The following is a 26,361-nucleotide window of genomic DNA, read 5'->3' on the forward strand; positions in this document are numbered from 1 at the left end:
CGGCCGGCTACGCCTCCTGTCCTGGAGGACTTCTCCGATGTTGTTCCCTTGGTGGACATCTATTGTTACAACGACCTCGCGTAAGCTGCATTTTTCTCTTGCATTTGTAATTTTGTCTGTCATGACTGGTGGATGGGTGGCGTACTAGGTTGGTGCTGTTCTAAGAATCAAGATCCAAAGGGACAATCACAGGTCGAACAGCTCGCCAGCCGGGGTCCTCTGCAAAATCTGTTGCTTGCAGGTTCCGATTGATTGGTGCACAGTTTTGCGGGGCTCCCGACTGGTGTTAACCCTCCTGGCCTACTCGTCATGCGTTCAACAGTTGTGGCCCCACTTCTTTTCTGTTTTATTGTCGCCTGTTTATGTTGCTCCACATTTCATTTCTCCTGTCTTTCTCTCTTCTTCTCCGGTCTGTCTTCAAGTATACACGTCACTTTTGCTTCCATCCACAGGAGTGGATGCCCTTTTTTGGCGGGGGATAGGGGTTGTACATGTGGCTGCGCTTGTGTCTCTTCGTTGTACATGCGGTTGCACGTGTAGCTCTTTGTCGTACATGCTGCTGCTTTTGTGTTTCTTTGTTGTACATGCTGCTGAGTCGTGGTACATGCTGCTGCGCTGTTTTTGACTCGTGCGTACATGCGGCTGCACCGTCTTCTGTCCCCGTTGTGTACACACTTGCTCGTCTTGTCCCCGTTGTACGCCTTCACCATAATATATTCTGTTGTCTCAGTGTCAGCCGTCAGTCGTTCGTTGTCAGTCGTTAGTTGTTAGTTCTGAGTTCTCCAGTCGCCTCTTGAAGTAAAGTATAAGAAAAGCTCTCTCTCTCAATTTGACTAGTCCTTTGATGTGTGGCGTGGCGAGGGTAACGTAGAAGAGGCAGCTCGCTTCCAACCCGAGACGACACCAGCACTGAGTAACCATGGAGAATCCAGCACTGAGCAGTCATGGAGAATCCAGCACTGAGCAGCCATGGAGAATCCAGCATTGAGCAGCCATGGAGACAGTATACATAGTTTTCTCTCACCTTCGTGCACGTTGAGGTATGCACCAACGCCATGACCTGTTCCATGGTTAAAGTCCAGACCAACCTCCCAGAGAGCTGTTCTTGCCAGCGTGTCCAACAAAGCACCTGAACCGACAAGAGCAATACGAGCACACACACACACACACACACACACACACACACACACACACACACACACACACACACACACACACACACACATGCACACATACGCACGCACGCACACATACGCACGCACAATCGCACATACAAATATACATAGAGGCACTCAAGCAGACATCATACGGTAATATGCTTCGCATTACACGCAAACATGCACACACCCATTGGTACACACAGACATACACATTTCAACACTAAAATAATACCAACAAAAAAAACAAGATACAGTCAAACCTCGTTAGGACGAACTTCAAGGGACAGAACAAATTTTTTTGTCTTACCGGGAGTTCTTCTTATCCAGACCTGACAAAAAAAATGTATATGCATATCATACGGATTGTATTTATGTGAAGGTGCATGCTGTAGAATGTAAAACATTTTTTTTATAACATATTAAACCCAGCAACAGGTAAGTACAATGTGCAATGAATTCATGACAGCAAGTCCTCCACCTTGTAACATGTTTTGCCACTACAAGAGGCCTAGCCTATCGGGAAAAAAACTACAGCCAATGCACCCACGGGGACCGAAAGTTCGTACTACACGCTGATTTTGTTCAAATTACGCTTGAAATTAGTTCGTCTTCACGAAAGTTCGCTGTACAGAGTTCGTCGTAAACGAATCATTTTGACTGGATATGATGCCTGGCCAACCATAGGATTGGCCCAAGTTCGTACTAAAGGAAAGTTCGCCTTATCAGTGTTCGTCCTAATGAGGTTTGACTGTATACAATACATGTACATTCAATATTGTGACCACGCAGTACATATTCCACACGCACGCAGCACCCCCACACCTGAATGTGTGTAACAGTTTACTAGTAGCAAACTGACCGCTAACAAGTATGAACTGCAAAATACAGTCATGATGTAAACGTATGTCTGTATCGGTGTGTACCTCGGCATTTTTCCGGAAAGGTGGTGCTCGCCAATTTGATGTGACCTTTCAATACACGGGTATAGCATTCCTGAACAACAACAACAACAACAACAACAACAACAACAACAACAACAACAACAACAGCAGCAGCAGCAGCAGCAACAGCAGCAACAGCAGCAGCAGCAGCAACAGCAGCAACAGCAGCAGCAGCAGCAACAGCAGTAGTAACAGCAGCGGCAGCAACAGCAGAAATAGCAACATTCAAGAAAAACACACTGTGAGCCTACACTACAACTTGTAGGGCTGAAACGATCATTCAATAACTCCTAACGATCAACCAATATCATTAACGATCGATATATTGGTTTTATCGATTTTCTCGGCCCTACTCGTGTACCTCAAACACCAGATAAGGCCACAACAAAAAGATTTCGTGTTTCCGGTCGGCCGACCGGGTCCGTTTTTTCAAAAATTATGGAATTTTTTTGGTTTACGACAAGTACAAAAAAACAAAGAAAAACAAGCAAAAACACTGAAAGCATTGTGTTGCTTTGCTCGAACCGAAATAAAAGTTTGACTGAATGCAGAGACGAAAATTCTAACTTGTCATCTCCATTTCTGCCCTGCCCTCGACTCTGGCTCCTTTGGGAGTGATGTGGCCTATTGCCAGTATTGGCAGCCGAGCTTTAGTAGCTTTAGTAGCTAGTAGTACTATATGTAGTGTGCGTGCAATTTTGTGCAGGCATGTTTTGTGTCAATGTCAGTACTATGCGTCTATTGATGCTGACCCATTGGTATTGCATACAATTCTCAGAAATCTCTGAACTATGCAATACATCTACTGCGTCCCGCGGTGGTATTCTACTCCATATTCCATGTGTAAATATGTATATATTGTGTATCACCAGGGTCTGATCCAAACGTTCTCAATTTGGCTCATGTCTATGAATACAGCAGGGAAATAAACTTTCAAACCAAAAAATAATAATTTTCCGACCGACCGGGCGTATTTTTTCGGGGGGGGGGGGGGGGGTGCCGACCGGAAACACGAAATCTTTTTGTTGTGGCCTAATGAAGAAATTCCACAATGCCTTTGCTACATTAGAAACTTGCCGCATCGCACTGTTGACATGTGGCTTGTTTTCTCAACATGAACTAGAGTATTTCATGTTGTTTCCAGAGTGAAGAATCTTGTCATCACCCTCTGGCAACTGCTTTCATCTCCGACCTCCCCCACAAATGAACCGAAAAGACAAAGCCTTCTCTCCTGATCTCTTTCAAAGCCACAAATCAATTTTATTGCGCTTCAAAGTACATGATTGCACCTGTATTCACTACAGGATGGAGTGCAAGGGCTAGAATACTGTTGCTGATATGCATGCGTAAAAATCATTAGCACTCGTTTCGAACACTAACGATTATCGATTGCACCCTTAACGATCGATATGCGAGTTATCGGTATAATCGTTTCAGCCCTAACTACAAGTACTACATTATAAACCTGACATCACCATCACCAAGAGTACAAACCAGATAGTGCAACTCAGGATGGTTCCTGTGGGAGCGTAATCCGTGCAGTACGTCATTTCCGACGGCATGGTAAGCCACATGTATGGTGAAAAGTTGCATTCCAGTCGCGGTCGTGCAGATCACTAAGTTCGTGCAGATTTCGTTTTTTTATACAGACAGTCTGGTACACAAGCATGGTTGATTGAGCTAAGCCTGTGTCTAGACTGTCCAGTACACAAGCATGGTTGATTGAGCTAAGCCTGTGTCTAGACTGTCCAGTACACAAGCATGGTTGATTGAGCTAAGCCTGTGTCTAGACTGTCCAGTACACAAGCATGGTTGATTGAGCTAAGCCTGTGTCTAGACTGTCCAGTACACAAGCATGGTTGATTGAGCTAAGCCTGTGTCTAGACTGTCCAGTACACAAGGATGGTTGATCGAGCCAACTCTACATCTAGGCTGTTCAGTACACAGAGATGGTTGATTGAGTTAAGTACACAAACCTTCTCATGTGGCGTGGCTTCTCCAAAGTGCATAGTTCTTGTCACATCCGTGGTGCCATCTCTAGTGACACATACACACACACGTGCACACACACACACACACGTGCACACACACACACACACACACACATACACACACACACACGAACACACACACACACAAACACGTGCACACACACACACACGCACACACACACACACACACACACACACACACACACACACAATTGACAAAGGCTGCTGCTATCACAAGTTCGCAAGTCCATGTTCTCGGTGCATCAGCAACCACACCACCCAGACTCATCTACCATCAGTGTACACCTACCGAGTGATGAAGTGGCCGTGGTGCTGTGTCTATTGAACACCCCGTGGAAAGGACAAACCCCAGACACCTCACCGATACCACACCCCTACTATTAGATGCCACCTTACGAGTCATCGAGGCCGTAACAACAGGTAGCCTGAAAGCCGCTACCAACATCAGGCGCAAGACTGCTGCATCCTCAAACTAAAGCCTCTGCATGGTCACTACCTCGTATTGGCAAAGGACACAGTGCTCGTTCATTGCAATTTCTTTTAAGATACTTCCAGCCAGAAGGTGGACATTGCAGGCCTTTTAGTGGCATAGTTATAGGCCTGTATACGTATCTGCATCCATACGTGTAGTGAGTGAGTGAGTGAGTGAGTGGGTGAGTGGGTGAGTGGATGGGTGTAGTGAATGGCTGGCTGGCTGGGTGAGTGAGTGGATGAGTGAGCGAGTGTAGTGAGTGGGTGAGTGGGTGCAGTGAGTGGGTGAGTGGGTGAGTGGATGAGTGAGCGAGTGTAGTGAGTGGGTGAGTGAGTGAGTGGGTGAGTGGGTGGGTGAGCGAGTAGGCGAGTGTAGTGAAAACACTTACTTGTACTGGCCACCGGAATCACAGAGGTACATCTCTTCCTTAGTGATAGGACGACTAGTCTCTGGTGTCACTCTGTACATATTGCATATCATCACCAGCACCACCATCACCATCAGCAGGAACAGCAGCAGAAGAAAAGATGAAAACGATGACAGCAGCAGCGATAGCAGCAGCAGCAACAACAGCAGCAACTGCAGCAGCAGCAGCACCAGCACCAGCAGCACGACAGCACCAGTGGCACAACAGCACCAGTGGCACACAACAGTCTTGAAGAACATACAAGTGCAGTACAACACATTCACGACCTGTGTCAGAATCAGTTAGCCTCAGAAGCTGTGACTAGCAACAGACACATTGCCACTCTCCACTGTGGACACAATCATGCGCTCTCCACTGTGGACACAATCATGCAAGTATGCTGGCACACCATCCCTGCCTAATCCCTACACTATAATCATACCTGTAGTCATTACATCATACGTGTAGGCATTAGTGTTGAAACGAGCGTATCTATAACAAACGAGCGATCAGTTCCACTGACGAGCAAGCTATCGAGCGAGCTAACGAGTTTCATTAATGTGGCAAATATGATTATTTTTTGGAATATTTTTTTCTGAGTTCGAATTTTTTCAGCTGGTTCAAATTACATGAATTATCACCGCCGGCATTTGGGGTTGCTGCTGCTTCACTTCGGACTGCTGTTTGGTGTCGAGATGTCTTTTCAGCGCCATCGTCGATTAGCCTTTGTAAGAATAGACCGTTTTGCAAAGATTGCAAGTAGCCCTGGTCTTCGCTGCATCGCGGGAGAAAACTTCCAAACGACTGAGCGTAACTTTCACTCGAATGGAGAGGTGACCGAAGCATATCCTGCGAGAGGTCAGCAGATGCGGAACAAGACATCAGTAGAGTTCACCAAAGCTGCAACGACTACTGAAACAACTCAAGTGTCGTGCAGGCATACAGTCACCTGTAACTGCGAGTGATTTTCACTTTGAGCGGGACTGGACTCTCGATCGACCAGGGAGTCGTAAAATATTTTACGACTCCCCGGTCGACATGTACTGCCATGTGTACGGAGTACGGTGTACGGTGTTCGTTAGTGCAAACGAGCTGGCCACACAAACGAGCCGAGTTTCTGGCGAGCGAGCTAACGAGTATCCGGTGAGATCGTTTCAACACTAGTAGGCATTACATCATACATGTAGGCATTGGATCATACATTTAGTCATTGCATCATACCTGTAGTCATTACATCATACCTGTAGTCATTACATCATACCTGTAGTCATTACATCATACCTGTAGTCATTACATCATACCTGTAGTCATTACATCATACCTGTAGTCATTACATCATACCTGTAGTGGATGACAGCACCATTAGGACCAGAACCTGAGATTGTCTCAAAGCTAGGGCCCATAAATTTATCAACATTCCTGCAGAAAAGCATGCACGTGCACATACATAGGCGCACAGACAGACAGACATACAGACAGACAGCACTCAATGTAACTACAGAACTGACGGTATGGATAGACACAGCACACTCACAGCACACTCACAGCACGCTCACAGTACGCTCAGTCACAGGCACACCAGAACTACACAGGCTGGTGGCAATAGCACAAGCAGACACAAAGCTTGCTTGGCAAAATGCAGTCATCAGCGAGAAACAAAAATGCAGTCACACTGCCAATGTCCGCGTGAGCAAATCCTGAAATAATTGAACTACTTGAAGTAGTAGCCACATCAGCATGAGAGAACAGAGAGGGAACAATGCCCATGTGTTATACTGGTGCAGAGGTCCTAGACTAGAGTCAAACAGCACATTGTAGTTTCACATCAGTTTGTCATGTGACTAAATTCGTGTAGAAAGTGATCATGGCATGTGTACAGTGGAACCAACATGGCCCACATCATGTGACCCGTAGATGATAGATGCAGGAGTTGAGTGGAGTTGGAACCAACATGGCTGTCCCATATGGTCTTGTGATATATGTCAAACCACTCTATTCTTTAAAGGGGAAGTTAAGGCAAAAATTAAAATTTCACCAGTTGTAGTCTTTGGGGTGCTGAGTCGAATGGTCTTGGTCCGAGAAAGCTGAGACGCTCCCTTCCTACTTGAATCCCAATCGAACTCGCGCACTTCCACCGAAACTGGGTGACTGCGCCCTACTAGATGGGGATTTGTATGCAAAATGTCACTAAAAGCGCCATTTCGTTCTTATAAAAGCACGGATGACCGCGATTGACCCATATGTTGTAGTCTTTTGGACGCTGAGTCGACTGGTTTTGGTCCGAAAAGGCTGCGATGCAGCGTTCCTCCTTAATTCCCAATCGAACATGGTTGAACAAGCGGTCACGTGCTCCTGCGTACACCATTCAGCTGGTCACCGTGCCTGCAGGGTACAACTTACTAGCCTGTGTTGCAAAAGAAGGATCCACGAGCGGGATTCGAACCCAGCACCCCTGTCTTTCCGGGACAGTGCCCTACCGATTAGGCTACCGGGGATCACACACACTCATGGGTCCTTCTTGCTACACTGCTCCCCCGCCCCAACAGGCTGTGTCCTCACGCCGTACCTACTCGCGGGGGGTACGATGGGTCGTGGGTTCGAGCCATTGCCAGGCGCCAATGTTGCAAAAGAAGGATCCACGAGCGGGATTCGAACCCAGCACCCCTGTCTTTCCGGGACAGTGCCCTACCGATTAGGCTACCGGGGATCACACACACTCATGGGTCCTTCTTGCTACACCTGTTTGACCTTTTTTGGGTGCAGTCCTGTCACTCGAGTTGAACCTTGGTGTGAAAGTTGTCGCCTGCTGGCGTGGTGACCAGGTGATTTGGGCACCCAGTAGCACGTGACCACTTGTTCAACCATGTTCGATTGGGAATAAAGGAGGAACGCTGCATCACAGCCTTTTCGGACCAAAACCAGTCGACTCAGCGTCCAAAAGACTACAACGTATGGGCCAATCGCGGTCATCCGTGCTTTTATAAGAACGAAATGGCGCTTTTAGTGACATTTTGCATACAAATCCCCATCTAGTAGGGCGCAGTCACCCAGTTTTGGTGGAAGTGCGCGAGTTCGATTGGGATTCAAGTAGGAAGGGAGCGTCTCAGCTTTCTCGGACCAAGACCATTCGACTCAGCACCCCGAAGACTACAACTGGTGAAATTTTAATTTTTGCCTTAACTTGCCCTTTAACATTGACAAATCATAAGTGCACCACACACACTAACGAGGATACTTTGCACACGTACTGTACATTCGTCCAGGGCACTGGTGGGTATCAACCAAGCAATGAGGAAGATACTGTAGTATTCTTCACTGAACATGCACCAATCGTGTGCATACGTGCATAGATAAGAGAAGAAAAACACTTCGCAATGAGCTCACTTTCTAAACATGAGTAACTGCTCAGCTGCAGAAAGCTCTGTCACGTTCCTATTGGACTTCACCTAGGGAACAGATCAGGACAAAAACACAACATACAAACAGTAAACAAACAGCAGTATGTTATCAAGGATTCATACTTGAGACTATGTAAGGACTGAGTACATACTGATTCAGCAGGTAACACAACCCCCTCCCCCCCCCACACACACCATTGGACCATTGGACGCCCATCGCCGGAGGCGATGATAGCGATGCTACAGCAGAAGCCATAGCAACTTGTGCTGGGATTGCACCATTCAACAGCTTGCAAGGCTGAAGAATTGGCCACCACTATTCAGCCTGGTCTACACCACACAGCTATGAAGTGGCTTTTTCTGGCCAGTAAATCCCTACTTTTTGGTCTTTTTATTTTTTTCCCGCAGACACATCACACCACATACTCCGGCATGCACGGGCTGTTGGTAACCACCCAGGAGAATGAAAGAAAAGTCAGGAAGAGGCTGAGAAAGAGAAGACCATAATCGTCGGGAATCAAACCCGCAACCTATCGATTGGAAATCGCTGCACATACCACTGCACCATATGGGACACACACACACACACACACACACACACACCACACACACACGCACGTACACACACACACACACACACACACACACAGCAGCAGCAGCAGCAGCAGCAGCAGCAGCAGCAGCAGCAGCAGCAATACAAGAATCAGAGCTCAGAGGCACCCATGGCATGTGCATGGATAGGACTAGAAATGATCCTCGGGGCTGGTGGCGTTCCCATCGTAGCATACCATACCCACAATTTAATGAGAGACCCACTGCAGCTCTCTACACTGTTCTTCAGACAGTTTGTGACATTAAAAGTTTCCCTCACAGCCTAACATTACACACATCAAGTCCAGGTGCAGGCACTCACCTCTTTCTCAAGCCAGCAGAAGTACTTACACAGCGCAGCTGAGTCGCGGATCTGAACACACACACACACACACACACACACACACACACACACACACACACACACGAGCAGCAGTTACAGTAGCAAAAGCAGAAACATCAACAATTTACACGAATAAGGTGCACATTCCTGGTAGGTAAATTTCCCAAAACGCAGCATCAGCATCAGCACCATCAGTAGCAGCAGCATCCGCACCACCACCATCAGCATCAGCAGCAGCATCAGCTGGTATACAAATCACTGCATATTTATAGTGGAGGGTAGCCACTGAGTATAGTGGAGGGTAGCCACTGAGCCAGCAGCACTATACAGTGAAACCTGTCCAAGACGACCGCTCATGGGACCTTCAAAACGTGGTCTCTGTTACCAGGTGGTCTGCTTATCCAGGGTCATTTGACTTGACTGGAAATAGCGTCCCTTGGTCCCGGTTTCAGTGGTCTTTTAGGACAGGCGGTTGCCTTGACAGGGTTTACTGTATGAAGTTAGCAGTGGGAAATGTTGCAGCAGTGATCAGCAGTGATCAGCAGTGATCAGCAGTGATCAGCAGTGATCAGCAGTGATCAGCAGTGATCAGCAGTGATCAGCAGTGATCGTGATTTGACACAGGGTCTCAAACAATGTACATGCACCCTCTGTGATACGACATGTCCATAGTCATACAAGTACTATCTCAATTCTTATTGTCTGAGTAGTGAGTAGTGAGTAGTGAGTAGTGCGTAGTGCGTAGTGCGTAGTGAGTAACATAGTGAGTAGTGAGTAGTGAGTAGTGAGTGGAATGAGTGGAGCAGGAACAGTACTGTACGCGTACACTAGCTTCACGGATTCCTTTCAGCTCCACGGTGTTCTTGACGGATTTCATCAGCGGTATAGGACTAGATCCAACCACACTGTTCTTCTGAGTAGCACAACGCACACAACGCACACAAACACACAAACACAGAACCACCAATATACGGAGAGATCAGATTATGTGAGAGCAGAACAAACGGCAAGACGATGGGAAGAGAATAAGAAAAAAGAGATACAGAGAGAACACACGCTACATAGCCCGGCAATAACTATACACATGCATTCACGTACGCACGCATGCACGCACACATGTATAGATGAACATTCTTGAAACAGTTCTACACTGACCTTGGGCACTGTGTTGGCTACATCTTGACTGGACCGGTTGCTGACCTGTACACGTACATGTATGAACACACACGCACAATGGGACAACCCTGTTTGACATACCTTTGCTGACCTACGTACACACGCACACAATGGGACAACCCTGTTTGACATACCTTTGCTGACCTACGTACACACGCACACAATGGGACAACCCTGTTTGACATACCTTTGCTGACCTACGTACACACGCACACAATGGGACAACCCTGTTTGACATACCTTTGCTGACCTACGTACACACGCACACAATGGGACAACCCTGTTTGACATACCTTTGCTGACCTACGTACACACGCACACAATGGGACAACCCTGTTTGACAAACCTTTGCTGACCTACGTACACACGCACACAATGGGACAACCCTGTTTGACATACCTTTGCTGACCTACGTACACAAGCACACAATGGGACAACCCTGTTTGACATACCTTTGCCTACCTACGTACACACGCACACAATGGGACAACCCTGTTTGACATACCTTTGCTGACCTACGTTCACACGCACACAATGGGACAACCCTGTTTGACATACCTTTGCTGACCTACGTGCACACGCACACAATGGGACAACCCTGTTTGACATACCGTATTTCCTCGATTAATGGACCATGCTCGAATAACAGACCATGCTCAAATAGTAGACCCTCCTAGAGGCCTCACGGAAAAATAGTAGACCATGCCCGAATAAGAGACCCGGTCTCTTATTTGAGTTCATCGCTTTGCACATGCGCACTAAGAAAGCACGTGGTGGATCAAAAAAGGACGCGATTTTAGGTTGCCCAACTACAATTTTTGTAGTGGCTAGTGCTTTCTTTCATTAGTTGAGCACGGTCCACTATATTTTCACGGGCACATCGCTGGAAATGGTGGATTTTTAACACGTCATAATAGAACTTCCATATTATGACGTGTTAAAAATCCACCATTTCCAGCGATGTGCCGATGAAAATAATAGTGGACCATGCTCAAATAATGGACCATGCCCAAATAAGAGACCAGGGTCCAACCCTCTTCAAAAAACAAAAGACCGGGTCTATTAATCGAGGAAATACGGTACCTTTGCTGACCTACGTACACACGCACACAATGGGACAACCCTGTTTGACATACCTTTGCTGACCTACGTACACACGCACACAATGGGACAACCCTGTTTGACATACCTTTGCTGACCTACGTACACACGCACACAATGGGACAACCCTGTTTGACATACCTTTGCTGACCTACGTACACACGCACACAATGGGACAACCCTGTTTGACATACCTTTGCTGACCTACGTACACACGCACACAATGGGACAACCCTGTTTGACATACCTTTGCTGACCTACGTACACACGCACACAATGGGACAACCCTGTTTGACATACCTTTGCTGACCTACGTACACACGCACACAATGGGACAACCCTGTTTGACATACCTTTGCTGACCTACGTACACAAGCACACAATGGGACAACCCTGTTTGACATACCTTTGCTGACCTACGTACACACGCACACAATGGGACAACCCTGTTTAACATACCTTTGCTGACCTACGTACACACGCACACAATGGGACAACCCTGTTTAACATACCTTTGCTGACCTACGTACACACGCACACAATGGGACAACCCTGTTTGACATACCTTTGCTGACCTACGTACACACGCACACAATGGGACAACCCTGTTTGACATACCTTTGCTGACCTACGTACACAAGCACACAATGGGACAACCCTGTTTGACATACCTTTGCTGACCTACGTACACACGCACACAATGGGACAACCCTGTTTAACATACCTTTGCTGACCTACGTACACACGCACACAATGGGACAACCCTGTTTAACATACCTTTGCTGACCTACGTACACACGCACACAATGGGACAACCCTGTTTAACATACCTTTGCTGACCTACGTACACACGCACACAATGGGACAACCCTGTTTAACATACCTTTGCTGACCTACGTACACACGCACACAATGGGACAACCCTGTTTGACATACCTTTGCTGACCTACGTACACACGCACACAATGGGACAACCCTGTTTGACATACCTTTGCTGACCTACGTACACAAGCACACAATGGGACAACCCTGTTTGACATACCTTTGCTGACCTACGTACACACGCACACAATGGGACAACCCTGTTTAACATACCTTTGCTGACCTACGTACACACGCACACAATGGGACAACCCTGTTTAACATACCTTTGCTGACCTACGTACACACGCACACAATGGGACAACCCTGTTTAACATACCTTTGCTGACCTACGTACACACGCACACAATGGGACAACCCTGTTTGACATACCTTTGCTGACCTACGTACACAAGCACACAATGGGACAACCCTGTTTGACATACCTTTGCTGACCTACGTACACACGCACACAATGGGACAACCCTGTTTAACATACCTTTGCTGACCTACGTACACACGCACACAATGGGACAACCCTGTTTAACACACCCACGCATACATGTCTGATACACTGTACTGTTACGTCTGTCCCCATGCCACTATACCCTAGATATACCCCAGATATACCCCCAGATATACCCCAGACATACCCCAGACATACCCCAGATATACCCCAGATATACCCCAGACATACCATAGGCCTATCTGCCTCAAGATACTGTTAGCCAAGGGGTTTCTAGTTGAGGCCTTTCTTTTCAACAATACTGTCGGAGAGAAGCGTGTATTTTACTGCTCAGCACTCAGCTCACCAAGATGCGACAGCTTGGGTTGGCATCCACATACGCTTTCAAATACACATGAAATTGACCGTAGTCCTTCACATCCAACTCTGACTTTGTCTCCTCGCTAAGATGGCTCCGCGCCGCCGGTGTGAGCTGAGACTCATCCACAAACAGCCTGAGCACACAGCAACCCAACAAACACAACCAACCAACTTGTATTAAGAGTACAACACATCCATCATTGGTTAGTATTGGTTACACACACCTAGAGTTCACAAAGATGGCACTGTTCATTGGTAAAGCTGGGTTGTGCCCCTTGATATTTGCCACTTAATATGCACCTCAGAGGTTGGCATGTGCCTTAGAACTTTGCATGCACACCAGGACTTTACATATGCCTCAGGACTGCACGTGCTATGGGCTTTCGCATGCGCCTCATGACTTCACATACGCCTCAGAGCTTCACATGCACCTCAGAGCTTCACATGCGCCTCAGAGCTTCACATGCACCTCAGAGCTTCACATGCGCCTCAGAGCTTCACATGCGCCTCAGAGCTTCACATGCGCCTCAGAGCTTCACATGCGCCTCAGAGCTTCACATGCGCCTCAGAGCTTCACATGCGCCCAGGAGTTCACATGTGGCTCAGGAGTTCATATGTGGTTCAGGAGTTCATATGTGGCTCAGGAGTTCATATGTGGTTCAGGAGTTAGCAGTGGATATACTTTCATGGTAAGTGAAACCTGACCCTGTGAAGAGACTAGCCTGGTCTGGGCTGACCATGCATCCCTGGTGTTACCAACACTGGGCTGTGGAGTGAACGTATTCCATTTGCTTTTTATCTTAGTTTACATGGGAAGCTCAACAGTGCAGCTGCGCAAAATATGAGGGCCTATTTTAGAGGCCTATGGAGGGAGAGGTGGTGCATTACGAGCATTGGGATGAGTTGTGAACACAGCTCTTCAGACAATCAACATGTCCGTGTCCACTTTTGCCACCACTGTATGTTCACAACTTCCTGTACTAGACTACTAGTAAGCTAGAATTGAGTGCATTGGGGAAACACATTGCAATGGTACGGGGACAAATAGCAGTGATGCTGTGTGATGCTATGTGATACTGTGTGATGCTGTGCGATGCTGTGTGATGCTGTGTGATACTGTGTGATGCTGCTTGCCTATCAAGTTTCACAGTCAGTAGGACGGTACAGCAATGCAACAGGAGATGGGTTGACTCACACGAGCTTGTCACGGGACACAAATGCGTAGGAAAAGAAGACCGGGTTGTATTCGATATCTGAGCCACGCAAGTTGAACAGCCCTGCGCCAAAACAACAATACACAAGGCAATTATTACTTCAACAGCCCTGCACCACCACCTGCAGCAAACAATCAACAGCGGCAGTTGCGGTCCTCTCTCTCTCTCTCTCTCTCTCTCTCTCTCTCTCTCTCTCTCTCTCTCTCTCTCTCTCTCTCTCTCTCTCTCTCTCTCTCTGTCTCTCTGTCTCTCTGTCTCTCTGTCTCTCTGTCTCTCTGTCTCTCTGTCTTCGTGTCTCTCTGTCTTCGTGTCTCTCTGTCTCTCTGTCTCTCTCTGTCTCTCTGTCTCTCTCTCTGTCTCTCTCTCTCTCTCTCTCTCTCTCTCTCTCTCTCTCTCTCTCTCTCTCTCTCTCTCTCTCTCTCTCTCTCTCTCTCTCTCTCTTTGTGTGTCTCTCTCCCTCTCTGTCTCTCTCTCTGTCGCTGTCTGTCTGTCTGTCTGTGTGTGTGTGTGTGTGTGTGTGTGTGTGTGTGTCTCTCTCTCTCTCTCTCTCTCTCTCTCTCTCTCTCTCTCTCTCTCTCTCTCTCTCTCTCTCTCTCTCTCTCTCTCTCTCTCTCTCTCTCTCTCTCTCTCTCTCTCTCTCTCTCTCTCTCTCTCTCTGTGTCTCTCTGTGTCTCTCTCTGTGTCTCTCTCTGTATGTCTGTCTGTCTGTCTGTCTGTCTGTCTCTCTCTCTCCTGCCATACTGATATCCTAACTGCACACTGGTGTAGAGCAGCAGTATGGCACCGAGCTCTTACACGCTATGTCATCCAGTGCGGTCACAGCCAGTGCATCACACTGCATGTCAATCAGCTTCTCACGAACAGCAGACACCTTCTTGTGGCAGACTTCGCCTGAACAATGCGCCATAGGCACAAGCAAAACACAAAAAAACAAAAAAACAAAAAAACAAAAAAACATGTACACTCTCAAAACCGAGTTTAGGAAGAACAACAATACTAGTACTTGGTAAGTAAGAGATGGGACGGGCACACACTTGAATGCTTGCTGACATGACTAACTAGGAAGCACACCGTCCAACTGCAGGTTCCATTTGATGCAGAGCAAAACCCTTTTTTCTGACACTGGCTATAAAGGGTGATGCTACATCCAGTGTGGAGTAACAGCACTAGCAAGTGCGGTAGTACCTGTAACAGCAATGATCAGTAACAGCAATGACCAGTACATGCATAACAAGTACATGTACGTAATCAAGTAGCGTGCTCCACTGTCCGAAGAGTGCTCAATACCCATATAGGGAAGAGGCTTCTACACAAGAGAGAGAGAGGGGAGTTTGTGTTGCAACTCTGAGTTTCACGAATTACTACTGATGATCGTAGTAATACGTGAAACTCAGAGTTGCGACACAGCTTCCAATCTGTCTTGTGTAACAAGTACATTGTAAATGACAAGCACTGCATTACCTGTATAACAAACTTCCAGGGGCACAATAGGCTGACATTCCAGTGCTGGACGGTCTTTACCCCAAACTGTATTCACCGGGTTCACGTCACAGCAGACAACTTCATGGCCAGAATCCTGGACGCCCTGCACAAACCGACAGCACATGGGAGAGCAGAGCGTATTCGTACACATGTGCACAATGGCACACACATATGCACAATAATACACACATGCACATGAGCACAATAACACACAAACACATGCACTTATGCACAGTACCAATAACACACATGCAAGACTGCATAGAGCGCCATGCATGCATGGCGCTCTGCCAGCGAAGGACAGCAAAGGACAGCAAAGAACAGCGAAGGATAGCAAAGAACAGCGAAGGACAGCAAAGAACAGCGAAGGACAGTCAACAGGTGAAAGAAAACTGAACAGTTCAACACTGTACCATTATCAACCCTTACCTTGACAAGGTCATTGTAGGCATCTGGAGACAGCAAATCAGAAGAGAGAGAGAGAGAGAGAGAGAGAGAGAGAGAGAGAGAGAGCACTTCATTGAGACTTGAAAGTTCATTTTCTTGCTAGGACAGTACAGAAACATGTACTGTAAGTCTACAAATTTTCGGCCCATTCAAATTTCGGCCTCCCAGGGCTAAAACACATTTCGGCCCATTCAAATTTCGGCCTCCCAGGGCTAAAACACATTTCGGCCCATTCAAATTTCGGCCTCCCAGGGCTAAAACCCATTTCGGCCGCAACAAATTTTCAGCCTGTACTGCTGCTGCCTGTATACACTGTCACACTGAACCTTGCAAATTTCGGCCAAACATGACCAGGCCGAAAATAGCCGAAAATAAATATGCGCCGAATATTCGTTGACTTACAGTAGTCAGATTTCAAAGTGTCTACAGCATAAGTACATGTATACCATATACATTACTGTGAGAGTGACCCAGAACATCAACCCGTTGTGCTTTTCTTTGGAGTACCTTTTACACATATTGCATATCATGCAGGCAGTCCGTAATCAGTTCTCCTCTGAGTGGCAACGAGCTCCATGCAAGAATAGTAGACCATCACTGAAGACCCCAGTAGCAGTACACTGAGCTCCTTACATCACTGAAGACCCCAGTAGCAGTACACTGAGCTCCTTACATCACTGAAGACCCCAGTAGCAGTACACTGAGCTCCTTACATCACTGAAGACCCCAGTAGTAGTACACTGAGCTCCTTACATCACTGAAGACCCCAGTAGCAGTACACTGAGCTCCTTACATCACTGAAGACCCCAGTAGTAGTACACTGAGCTCCTTACATCACTGAAGACCCCAGTAGTAGTACACTGAGCTCCTTACATCACTGAAGACCCCAGTAGTAGTACACTGAGCTCCTTACATCACTGAAGACCCCAGTAGTAGTACACTGAGCTCCTTACATCACTGAAGACCCCAGTAGCAGTACACTGAGCTCCTTACATCACTGAAGACCCCAGTAGTAGTACACTGAGCTCCTTACATCACTGAAGACCCCAGTAGTAGTACACTGAGCTCCTTACATCACTGAAGACCCCAGTAGCAGTACACTGAGCTCCTTACATCACTGAAGACCCCAGTAGTAGTACACTGAGCTCCTTACATCACTGAAGACCCCAGTAGTAGTACACTGAGCTCCTTACATCACTGAAGACCCCAGTAGCAGTACACTGAGCTCCTTACATCACTGAAGACCCCAGTAGCAGTACACTGAGCTCCTTACATCACTGAAGACCCCAGTAGCAGTACACTGAGCTCCTTACATCACTGAAGACCCCAGTAGTAGTACACTGAGCTCCTTACATCACTGAAGACCCCAGTAGTAGTACACTGAGCTCCTTACATCACTGAAGACCCCAGTAGTAGTACACTGAGCTCCTTACATCACTGAAGACCCCAGTAGTAGTACACTGAGCTCCTTACATCACTGAAGACCCCAGTAGTAGTACACTGAGCTCCTTACATCACTGAAGACCCCAGTAGTAGTACACTGAGCTCCTTACATCACTGAAGACCCCAGTAGTAGTACACTGAGCTCCTTACATCACTGAAGACCCCAGTAGTAGTACACTGAGCTCCTTACATCACTGAAGACCCCAGTAGTAGTACACTGAGCTCCTTACATCACTGAAGACCCCAGTAGTAGTACACTGAGCTCCTTACATCACTGAAGACCCCAGTAGTAGTACACTGAGCTCCTTACATCACTGAAGACCCCAGTAGTAGTACACTGAGCTCCTTACATCACTGAAGACCCCAGTAGTAGTACACTGAGCTCCTTACATCACTGAAGACCCCAGTAGTAGTACACTGAGCTCCTTACATCACTGAAGACCCCAGTAGTAGTACACTGAGCTCCTTACATCACTGAAGACCCCAGTAGTAGTACACTGAGCTCCTTACATCACTGAAGACCCCAGTAGTAGTACACTGAGCTCCTTACATCACTGAAGACCCCAGTAGTAGTACACTGAGCTCCTTACATCACTGAAGACCCCAGTAGTAGTACACTGAGCTCCTTACATCACTGAAGACCCCAGTAGTAGTACACTGAGCTCCTTACATCACTGAAGACCCCAGTAGTAGTACACTGAGCTCCTTACATCACTGAAGACCCCAGTAGTAGTACACTGAGCTCCTTACATCACTGAAGACCCCAGTAGTAGTACACTGAGCTCCTTACATCACTGAAGACCCCAGTAGTAGTACACTGAGCTCCTTACATCACTGAAGACCCCAGTAGTAGTACACTGAGCTCCTTACATCACTGAAGACCCCAGTAGTAGTACACTGAGCTCCTTACATCACTGAAGACCCCAGTAGTAGTACACTGAGCTCCTTACATCACTGAAGACCCCAGTAGTAGTACACTGAGCTCCTTACATCACTGAAGACCCCAGTAGTAGTACACTGAGCTCCTTACATCACTGAAGACCCCAGTAGTAGTACACTGAGCTCCTTACATCACTGAAGACCCCAGTAGCAGTACACTGAGCTCCTTACATCACTGAAGACCCCAGTAGTAGTACACTGAGCTCCTTACATCACTGAAGACCCCAGTAGTAGTACACTGAGCTCCTTACATCACTGAAGACCCCAGTAGCAGTACACTGAGCTCCTTACATCACTGAAGACCCCAGTAGCAGTACACTGAGCTCCTTACATCACTGAAGACCCCAGTAGTAGTACACTGAGCTCCTTACATCACTGAAGACCCCAGTAGCAGTACACTGAGCTCCTTACATCGTATGAACTTTTAAAATAGCAAAAGGTGATTATAGTTTTTCCCCCGGACTGTACATCAAGTGGGGGATCTCGAGAGATGAGACACTCCGGCAACATTTACAATAAGTGATAAGAGAAAATGAAACAGACGGCACACACACATGTAACAGAGAGCAGTGGTGTGTAGTGCTGTAGTACTGTAAATAGTAACACAGGAATGGGTTTGCTCCCACACTGGAGCTCGCTCTATTCCGCCGACTTGACTTGACTGACTCACGACTGCCATCCAGAGCACACGAGAAGTCCATCGAACCTTCGACTCGGCAAACCTGCAAGAAAGCACCACTCCCTGCTCAATACACAGTGTTTCGGGGAATTCACCCCTCATCAGTTGAGCTTGAGTAGGCTGAGGAAGATTGTGCCTGAAGAGCACCGGCACCGAGTCGAAGGTTCGATGGACTTCTCGTGTTCTCTGGATGGCAGTCGGGAGTCAGTCAAGTGTCAAGTCATGTCGGCGGAATAGCGGGAGCTCCAGTGTGGGAGCAAACCCATTCCTAAACAAAATCATCGCCGAAGTCGCAACCTCTATTTCGTACAGCATATGTAGATCTGATGTAGATCTGATTCCTACTGGCCTTACCAATGCTCATTGTGGATGGATCCAGCCCAATAGAACTGTTAGTAGGGAGTTCCTGCATGTATGCACCCACCCACCCACACATACATACACACACACACACAAACACACACACACACACACACAAACACACACACACACACACACATACACACACACACATATACACACACATACACACACACACACACACACACACACACACACACACACACACACACACAAAAACACACACAGGCTATGTTGCAAAATCCTTGCAAAGAGTGCTCGATACCACGAGGGCAGAGCCAAAAGATACAAGTTAGCAATGGGACAAGACTGAAGTACATGTATGAGTAGCAACATACTTCAGCCTAGCTCCATTGCTAACTTGCGTCATTCACACACACACACATGAATGTTCACACGCACATGCAACCGAGCATAATGCAATGCCGCCAAATAAACAGCAGCCTAGCAAAACAAAGCAAAGTAACCCACAGCTGGGAGCAGTATTGCAGGTACAGCCACTGATCAACCATCTGCTGAAACACAGTATTAGCCATACCTTGGACAAGTAGGATTCAATCGTGGGTGTATCGGGAAGACCTGTGCAACAACAACAAAAATGGGAGAGAGAGACAGAGAGAGAGAGAGAGAGAGAGAGAGAGAGAGACTGTGCACGTCTGACTGTTCAAAATCTGGTTTAGTTGGTGGACTTGATCGCATAACTTGTGCCCACATTTTTCCATGTTCCAATTTTTTCCTTGGCTCACCATCTGAGTTCTTAATGTACTCCCTTATAAGTGTACTTTTGTGTGCTATAGACTAGAGTGTATGCTATAGTGTATGCTACAGTGTATGCACACTGTGTACACAGCTGGAGAGAACTACTTACCGAGTTTCATGAGCTGCCAGTGATGCTCATCAAGCTCCTGCAGTGCCTGTGTGAAATACCGGCCATCTGTCCAGAGCAATGCCTTCTTGTCTGTAACCACTGCCGTGCCTGCAGTTCACGCACACGCACACACGCACACATACACACACACACACACACACACACACACACATGTACACACGCACACGCACACACACACACATGTACACACGCACGCACACGCACACACACACGCACACACACACACACACACACACACATCACCAGCCTGATACGTGGCTCTAATGTTATATCCTTGAGCCATACCATCACGTCAAGAGTACATAACCCCCAGGTAACCCCCAGGTACTCTAGATACCATATAACCCCGGGGTTATGGACTCTTGATACCATTGATACCGTGAGAGAATCCTTGAGAAGATCCAATTGCCACTGAATTCATGCATGCTTGGGTATTGCCATCTGCCCCTCATTCACAGCATGCATTCCATTTTGGCACAGACTAACTTGACAGGAGCCCAAGAGAAGAACATCACAGCATTACAGTAAGACATGTTATTATAACGATTCGTAAATTTAACGATTGTCCAACATCCATAGGTTAACGAGAAGATACGTTAACGATCTTGCGGTCTTCAGGCATATCCACATATAACGCATATAATGCCTTACAGTCTGAACAGAACTTATTATAACGAAGAAATGTAACTCGTTAAAACGTTAGATTTACTTCCACGTTATATTCACATGTCCTACAGTAGCACCTTCCTGTAGCTTACCACAGGAGCCGGTAAAACCAGAGATGAACTGACGATGCTGATCACAGTCCGCCAAGTACTCATTCTGTTTCGGATAGACAACAATGAAAAAAAAGGAAAAGGAAGAAAAGAAAAAGAAGGTTACCGTAGGAGTGGTACTGTATTTCCCCAGGGTGTTAGCCGCATCGGAGTCTAAGCCTCAGCCCCCAAACACCCGCCCACCCCTCAACCTCCTTTTCGGGCCCAAACTTTGTATTTTTGTTATTTTCTGCTAACGAGCACTGGTATATACAAGACAGTACAGATGGTTAAAAAATAAGAAGCACGATTGAAGAAAGGATTGGGAGAACTTCTCAAATTCAAAGGATCAGTCGGGGAAGTGAACTGCCTGAAAAGAGAAAAAAAACCGCCAGACCCACCAGGACTGGTGGGTCTGGCGTTTTTTTCACGATTGAAGAAGCAAAAGTGTTCTACTTTGTCCTTCACTCTTCACATCTTTCATTCTGAACTGACAACATGATGTCACTTGTACAGTTGTGCTCAGTGAAATCAAACTCAAAGTGCATATTTAGCATCCTCAACTTGCACGACCCTTGACGCCCTGGAAGTGGTACGAATGCAGCTGGACATACACATGTACAAGTAAGTGATGTAATCAGGACTGGGCCAGGGAGCCAGTTTTGCAATTTAGGTCGGACTTCGGTTCGCGGAACTGGAGTATTGTAGACGGTTCGCACTAGTGCTTCCCTCACGAAGGGCTTGACCCGAAAATTCGAGTAGTATTTTCAATTAATTCCCGTAGCTTTGCAAAAGACGTTACTTCAGTAACGTCTGGCGCTAGCCAGGGTCCACACAGCTTTAATTCGGTGTTCGTTTGTGCCATCGGCATGCCTGGCGCTATCCCGTACCTGTTCCGTACCGTACCATCAAAGACAGCTGGCCACAAACAGCTGGCCGCAATATTCAAATAGGGCTTTCAAATGGAAGATCATAACGTGAAGCAACTTGGAAGAAGGAGTATGTATGCGAAGTGTATCGGGGGAATGCATGCAGGGAGATAGTGCGGGTTCGAATCCCAGGTTTATGTCTTGATTAGGAAAATGGGAGAAATGAAAAATTTATAACATCCCTATGCTTTTCTTGCCCAGGTCATCAAGGTGGTAGACGGTGTCGCTTTAGCCACGACTGTACCTGTCCCGTACCGTACCATCAAAGATAGCTGGCCACAAACAGCTGGCCGCAATATTCAAATAGGGCTTTCAAATGCAAGATCAGATTCACAACGTGAAGCAACTTGGAAGAATGAGTATGTATGCGAAGTGTATCGGGGGATGCATGCAGGGCGATAGTGCGGGTTCGAATCCCAGGTGTCTTGAGAAAAAAATAGGAGAAATGAAAAATTTATATCATCCCTATGCTTTTTTTGCCTAGGTCATCAAGGTGGTAGACGGTGTCGTATTACCCTCGAATGCAAAGAGAAAGTTTGATGTAGCCAATCAATGGAGAAAAAAACATTTCCATCAGTTCTTATAACATGCATGATGAGCTAGCTAGGCAAAAAAAGCATAGCGTAGGGCCCTGAGCTTCCAAGCTCTCTTATTCAGACATGGCACGTGCATATTGCCATGCTACAGCCAATGAGAAGCCAGAATAAGCGGGCAGGAACAGCTGGTCTTGCCCGCTTATTCTGTACGCGATACGGTATCGCTGCTGTTCCTGCCCGCATACCCGGGCAGGAACAGCAGCAATACAGCACCGCGGCGCGCATGCGTACTTACCTTTTTTCTCAGTTCGTATCTTGTCGAGTCTGCAAGAGTTTATCCAAAGTTTCCCTTGTTTATCCAAATATGGCAGAGCCAGCACCAAAACGTTTTGCTACGGTCACAGATGCCGATGTGGAGAGGATCATCGCGGACCGTACGCCGAAAAGTACGAAGTACTCTACGAAAAACTGGGTGGCCGTACTCGATACTTTCATGAAGAAGGCAAATATGGTGCTCGATCTGAAAACGTGTACGAAGGACGATCTGTGCCATGTACTTTGTCTGTGCTACGTTGAGATGCGCACCCAAAAAGGCGAGAACTACCAGTACAGTTCGTACAAAGGTTTCCGTGGGGCAATTCAACGCCACTTGAATGACCTTGGCAGGAAGTTCAACATTTTCAACGACATGGAATTTCGCAGATCCAATGACACCTTTGATGGAATGATAAAGAAACTGAAGAGAGAAGGTGGCATGAATCCGATTGCACACAATGATATTATAACCGACACCGACATGTACAAGATCACCTACCTCTTCGATACAAAGAAGGATGCCAAGTGCCTAATACAACAAGTATGGTTCTATGTCACAATGCATTTCGGTATCCGTGGACGTGAGCTGCAGTGTAACATGAGAAAGCAGGATTTGGTGATCCTGAAAGACAGCAACGGACAGTTCTACATCAAGTTGGCAACTGATTTTGCCCAGAAAAACCACCAGCTGGGCGCCATTGCCACACCTGCTGGACGTATCCAGAAGGATACACAAGTGTTCTCAGTGCAACGCCTGCTGAGCAAGTTGCACCCTGACTGTGACCGGCAACGCCTGCTGAGCAAGTTGCACCCTGACTGTGACCGGCAACGCCTGCTGAGCAAGTTGCACCCTGACTGTGACCGGCAACGCCTGCTGAGCAAGTTGCACCCTGACTGTGACCGGCAACGCCTGCTGAGCAAGTTGCACCCTGACTGTGACCGGCAACGCCTGCTGAGCAAGTTGCACCCTGACTGTGACCGGCAACGCCTGCTGAGCAAGTTGCACCCTGACTGTGACCGGCAACGCCTGCTGAGCAAGTTGCACCCTGACTGTGACCGGCAACGCCTGCTGAGCAAGTTGCACCCTGACTGTGACCGGCAACGCCTGCTGAGCAAGTTGCACCCTGACTGTGACCGGCAACGCCTGCTGAGCAAGTTGCACCCTGACTGTGACCGGCAACGCCTGCTGAGCAAGTTGCACCCTGACTGTGACCGGCAACGCCTGCTGAGCAAGTTGCACCCTGACTGTGACCGGCAACGCCTGCTGAGCAAGTTGCACCCTGACTGTGACCGGCAACGCCTGCTGAGCAAGTTGCACCCTGACTGTGACCGGCAACGCCTGCTGAGCAAGTTGCACCCTGACTGTGACCGGCAACGCCTGCTGAGCAAGTTGCACCCTGACTGTGACCGGCAACGCCTGCTGAGCAAGTTGCACCCTGACTGTGACCGGCAACGCCTGCTGAGCAAGTTGCACCCTGACTGTGACCGGCAACGCCTGCTGAGCAAGTTGCACCCTGACTGTGACCGGCAACGCCTGCTGAGCAAGTTGCACCCTGACTGTGACCGGCAACGCCTGCTGAGCAAGTTGCACCCTGACTGTGACTGTGACCGGCTTTTCCAGAGACCAAAGTCTAACTACTGACCTCGGGAAGAGTTCTGGTTTACGAGTTCTGGTTTACGAGGGCGCCTATGGGAAAGAACACATTGGGCGATATTATGAAGTCCATCTGTGCGGATGCTGGTACGTCAAAAACGTACACAGATCACTGCCTCAGGGCATTCACTGTGTCCCGCCTGAACGCTGAGAGTGTGCCAGAGCGCCACATCATGGCCATAACGGGCCACAAGAATGCGCAATCACTGACGAGGTACTGTCGGCCAACAGAGGAGCAGGAGCGCCACATGGCAGCACTGTTAGATGGCGATGCAGGTCAACAGCCTTCAACAAGTACTGCTCTGGTCCCAAGCTCGCAGTTCGGCAGAGATGTGCTGGATTTGCTAGGAGACCTGCCTCCACAAGCTTCTGTTCCATCTCCATCGCCTGCTGCTGCTCCAATCTGCTCCCAGGTTGCAACCACAGGTGTTGCCACCTCTGCTGTTGCGTTTTCAGGCCAGCAACCACCTCAAGCGTCCTTTGACGATGGCCACGTAGATGTGGATGAGCTTCTGGGTGGCCTGTCACCGTCCGAGCTCCTCGCTCTAGAAGCGCCACCAACGCCTTCAGCCACCACTGAACAGCGTAATGCTCTGCTCCACTTTGGTTCCGGAAACAACTTCTCGGGAGCAGTTTTCAACTTGAACCTAACTCTAAAATAAAACTCTACTTTTCTGTACTCTCTCGTACTGGCCTTCACGAAACTGAAAATAAAACCATGCTGGTCATGACCTCGTTGTTTGTGACGTGGGCCTTGTCTGAACCGCAATCCTACACAGTTACATCGGGCATGCCGCGCTGATCTTGCCCTCGGTCAGGTGAGTGATCCTACCCTCGGTCGCGACGCCCTCGGGGCTCGGGCAGGATCACTCACCTGACCTCGGGCAAGATCAGCGCGTCATGCCCTCGTAACTGTGTAGGATTATGTATTTGGTGTATCCCAGAGACCTCTAAGAGTGTGACAATTTGGTATGGATATAAATAGTGGGTTAACTACAGTGGAGTCTTCATGTCTTGAGAAAATCAGTGCCAGTATTCATTTTTCCAGGCACAAGAAGCTACAGAATACCCACAACCCATCAAGCCAAATCATGGTGATACTATGTCTCGGCCTATGACCGAATTTCTCTCAGGATATCAAGCAACAGCTCTCAGACTGACCTGATGGCGATCACCGGTGGGAATGACATATGCATGAAGACCAGCTGGAGAAGCAGGCGTTATCTCCTTCTTCATTGCCTGTCGAAGGCTCCTCAACGAAGTCGAGTGTATGCGTGTAGCCATCATAAAACTACAGTATGTGCACACAATTACTACTAGTACTTCATCCAGATACACTGTGCTCTGAGTTACAATCGATAATAGTTGAACAAGGTTTCAGCAAGGGTACAGAAGAAATGTTTGAGTGTGAAAAAATTCAAAACAAAGCAAA

At 47.7% G+C, this 26,361-nt stretch overlaps 1 protein-coding gene across 1 annotated transcript in view; it reads right to left on the reverse strand.

Moving 5' to 3' along the window:
* LOC135816204 (xaa-Pro aminopeptidase 1-like) overlaps positions 1-26,349 on the reverse strand; it is a 39,530-nt gene extending 13,181 nt beyond the window's left edge. The window contains exons 1-19 of the mRNA XM_065329602.1: positions 26,091-26,349; positions 21,499-21,562; positions 20,720-20,827; positions 20,390-20,430; positions 19,846-19,897; positions 16,413-16,435; positions 15,963-16,086; positions 15,297-15,392; positions 14,483-14,564; positions 13,274-13,421; positions 10,479-10,523; positions 10,150-10,236; positions 9,303-9,353; positions 8,376-8,437; positions 6,333-6,410; positions 4,974-5,045; positions 4,078-4,138; positions 2,084-2,153; positions 1,025-1,129 (exon numbers count right to left, since the gene is read on the reverse strand). Of these exons, the coding sequence (XP_065185674.1) occupies positions 1,025-1,129; positions 2,084-2,153; positions 4,078-4,138; positions 4,974-5,045; positions 6,333-6,410; positions 8,376-8,437; positions 9,303-9,353; positions 10,150-10,236; positions 10,479-10,523; positions 13,274-13,421; positions 14,483-14,564; positions 15,297-15,392; positions 15,963-16,086; positions 16,413-16,435; positions 19,846-19,897; positions 20,390-20,430; positions 20,720-20,827; positions 21,499-21,562; positions 26,091-26,216 (1,495 nt within the window). The 5' untranslated portion in view covers positions 26,217-26,349. The remainder of the gene's footprint in view (positions 1-1,024; positions 1,130-2,083; positions 2,154-4,077; positions 4,139-4,973; positions 5,046-6,332; positions 6,411-8,375; positions 8,438-9,302; positions 9,354-10,149; positions 10,237-10,478; positions 10,524-13,273; positions 13,422-14,482; positions 14,565-15,296; positions 15,393-15,962; positions 16,087-16,412; positions 16,436-19,845; positions 19,898-20,389; positions 20,431-20,719; positions 20,828-21,498; positions 21,563-26,090) is intronic.
* Between the last annotated feature and the right edge of the window lie 12 nt (positions 26,350-26,361).

This window comes from Sycon ciliatum, chromosome 4, assembly GCF_964019385.1.
Source record: "Sycon ciliatum chromosome 4, ocSycCili1.1, whole genome shotgun sequence".
Classification (NCBI taxonomy): domain Eukaryota; kingdom Metazoa; phylum Porifera; class Calcarea; order Leucosolenida; family Sycettidae; genus Sycon; species Sycon ciliatum.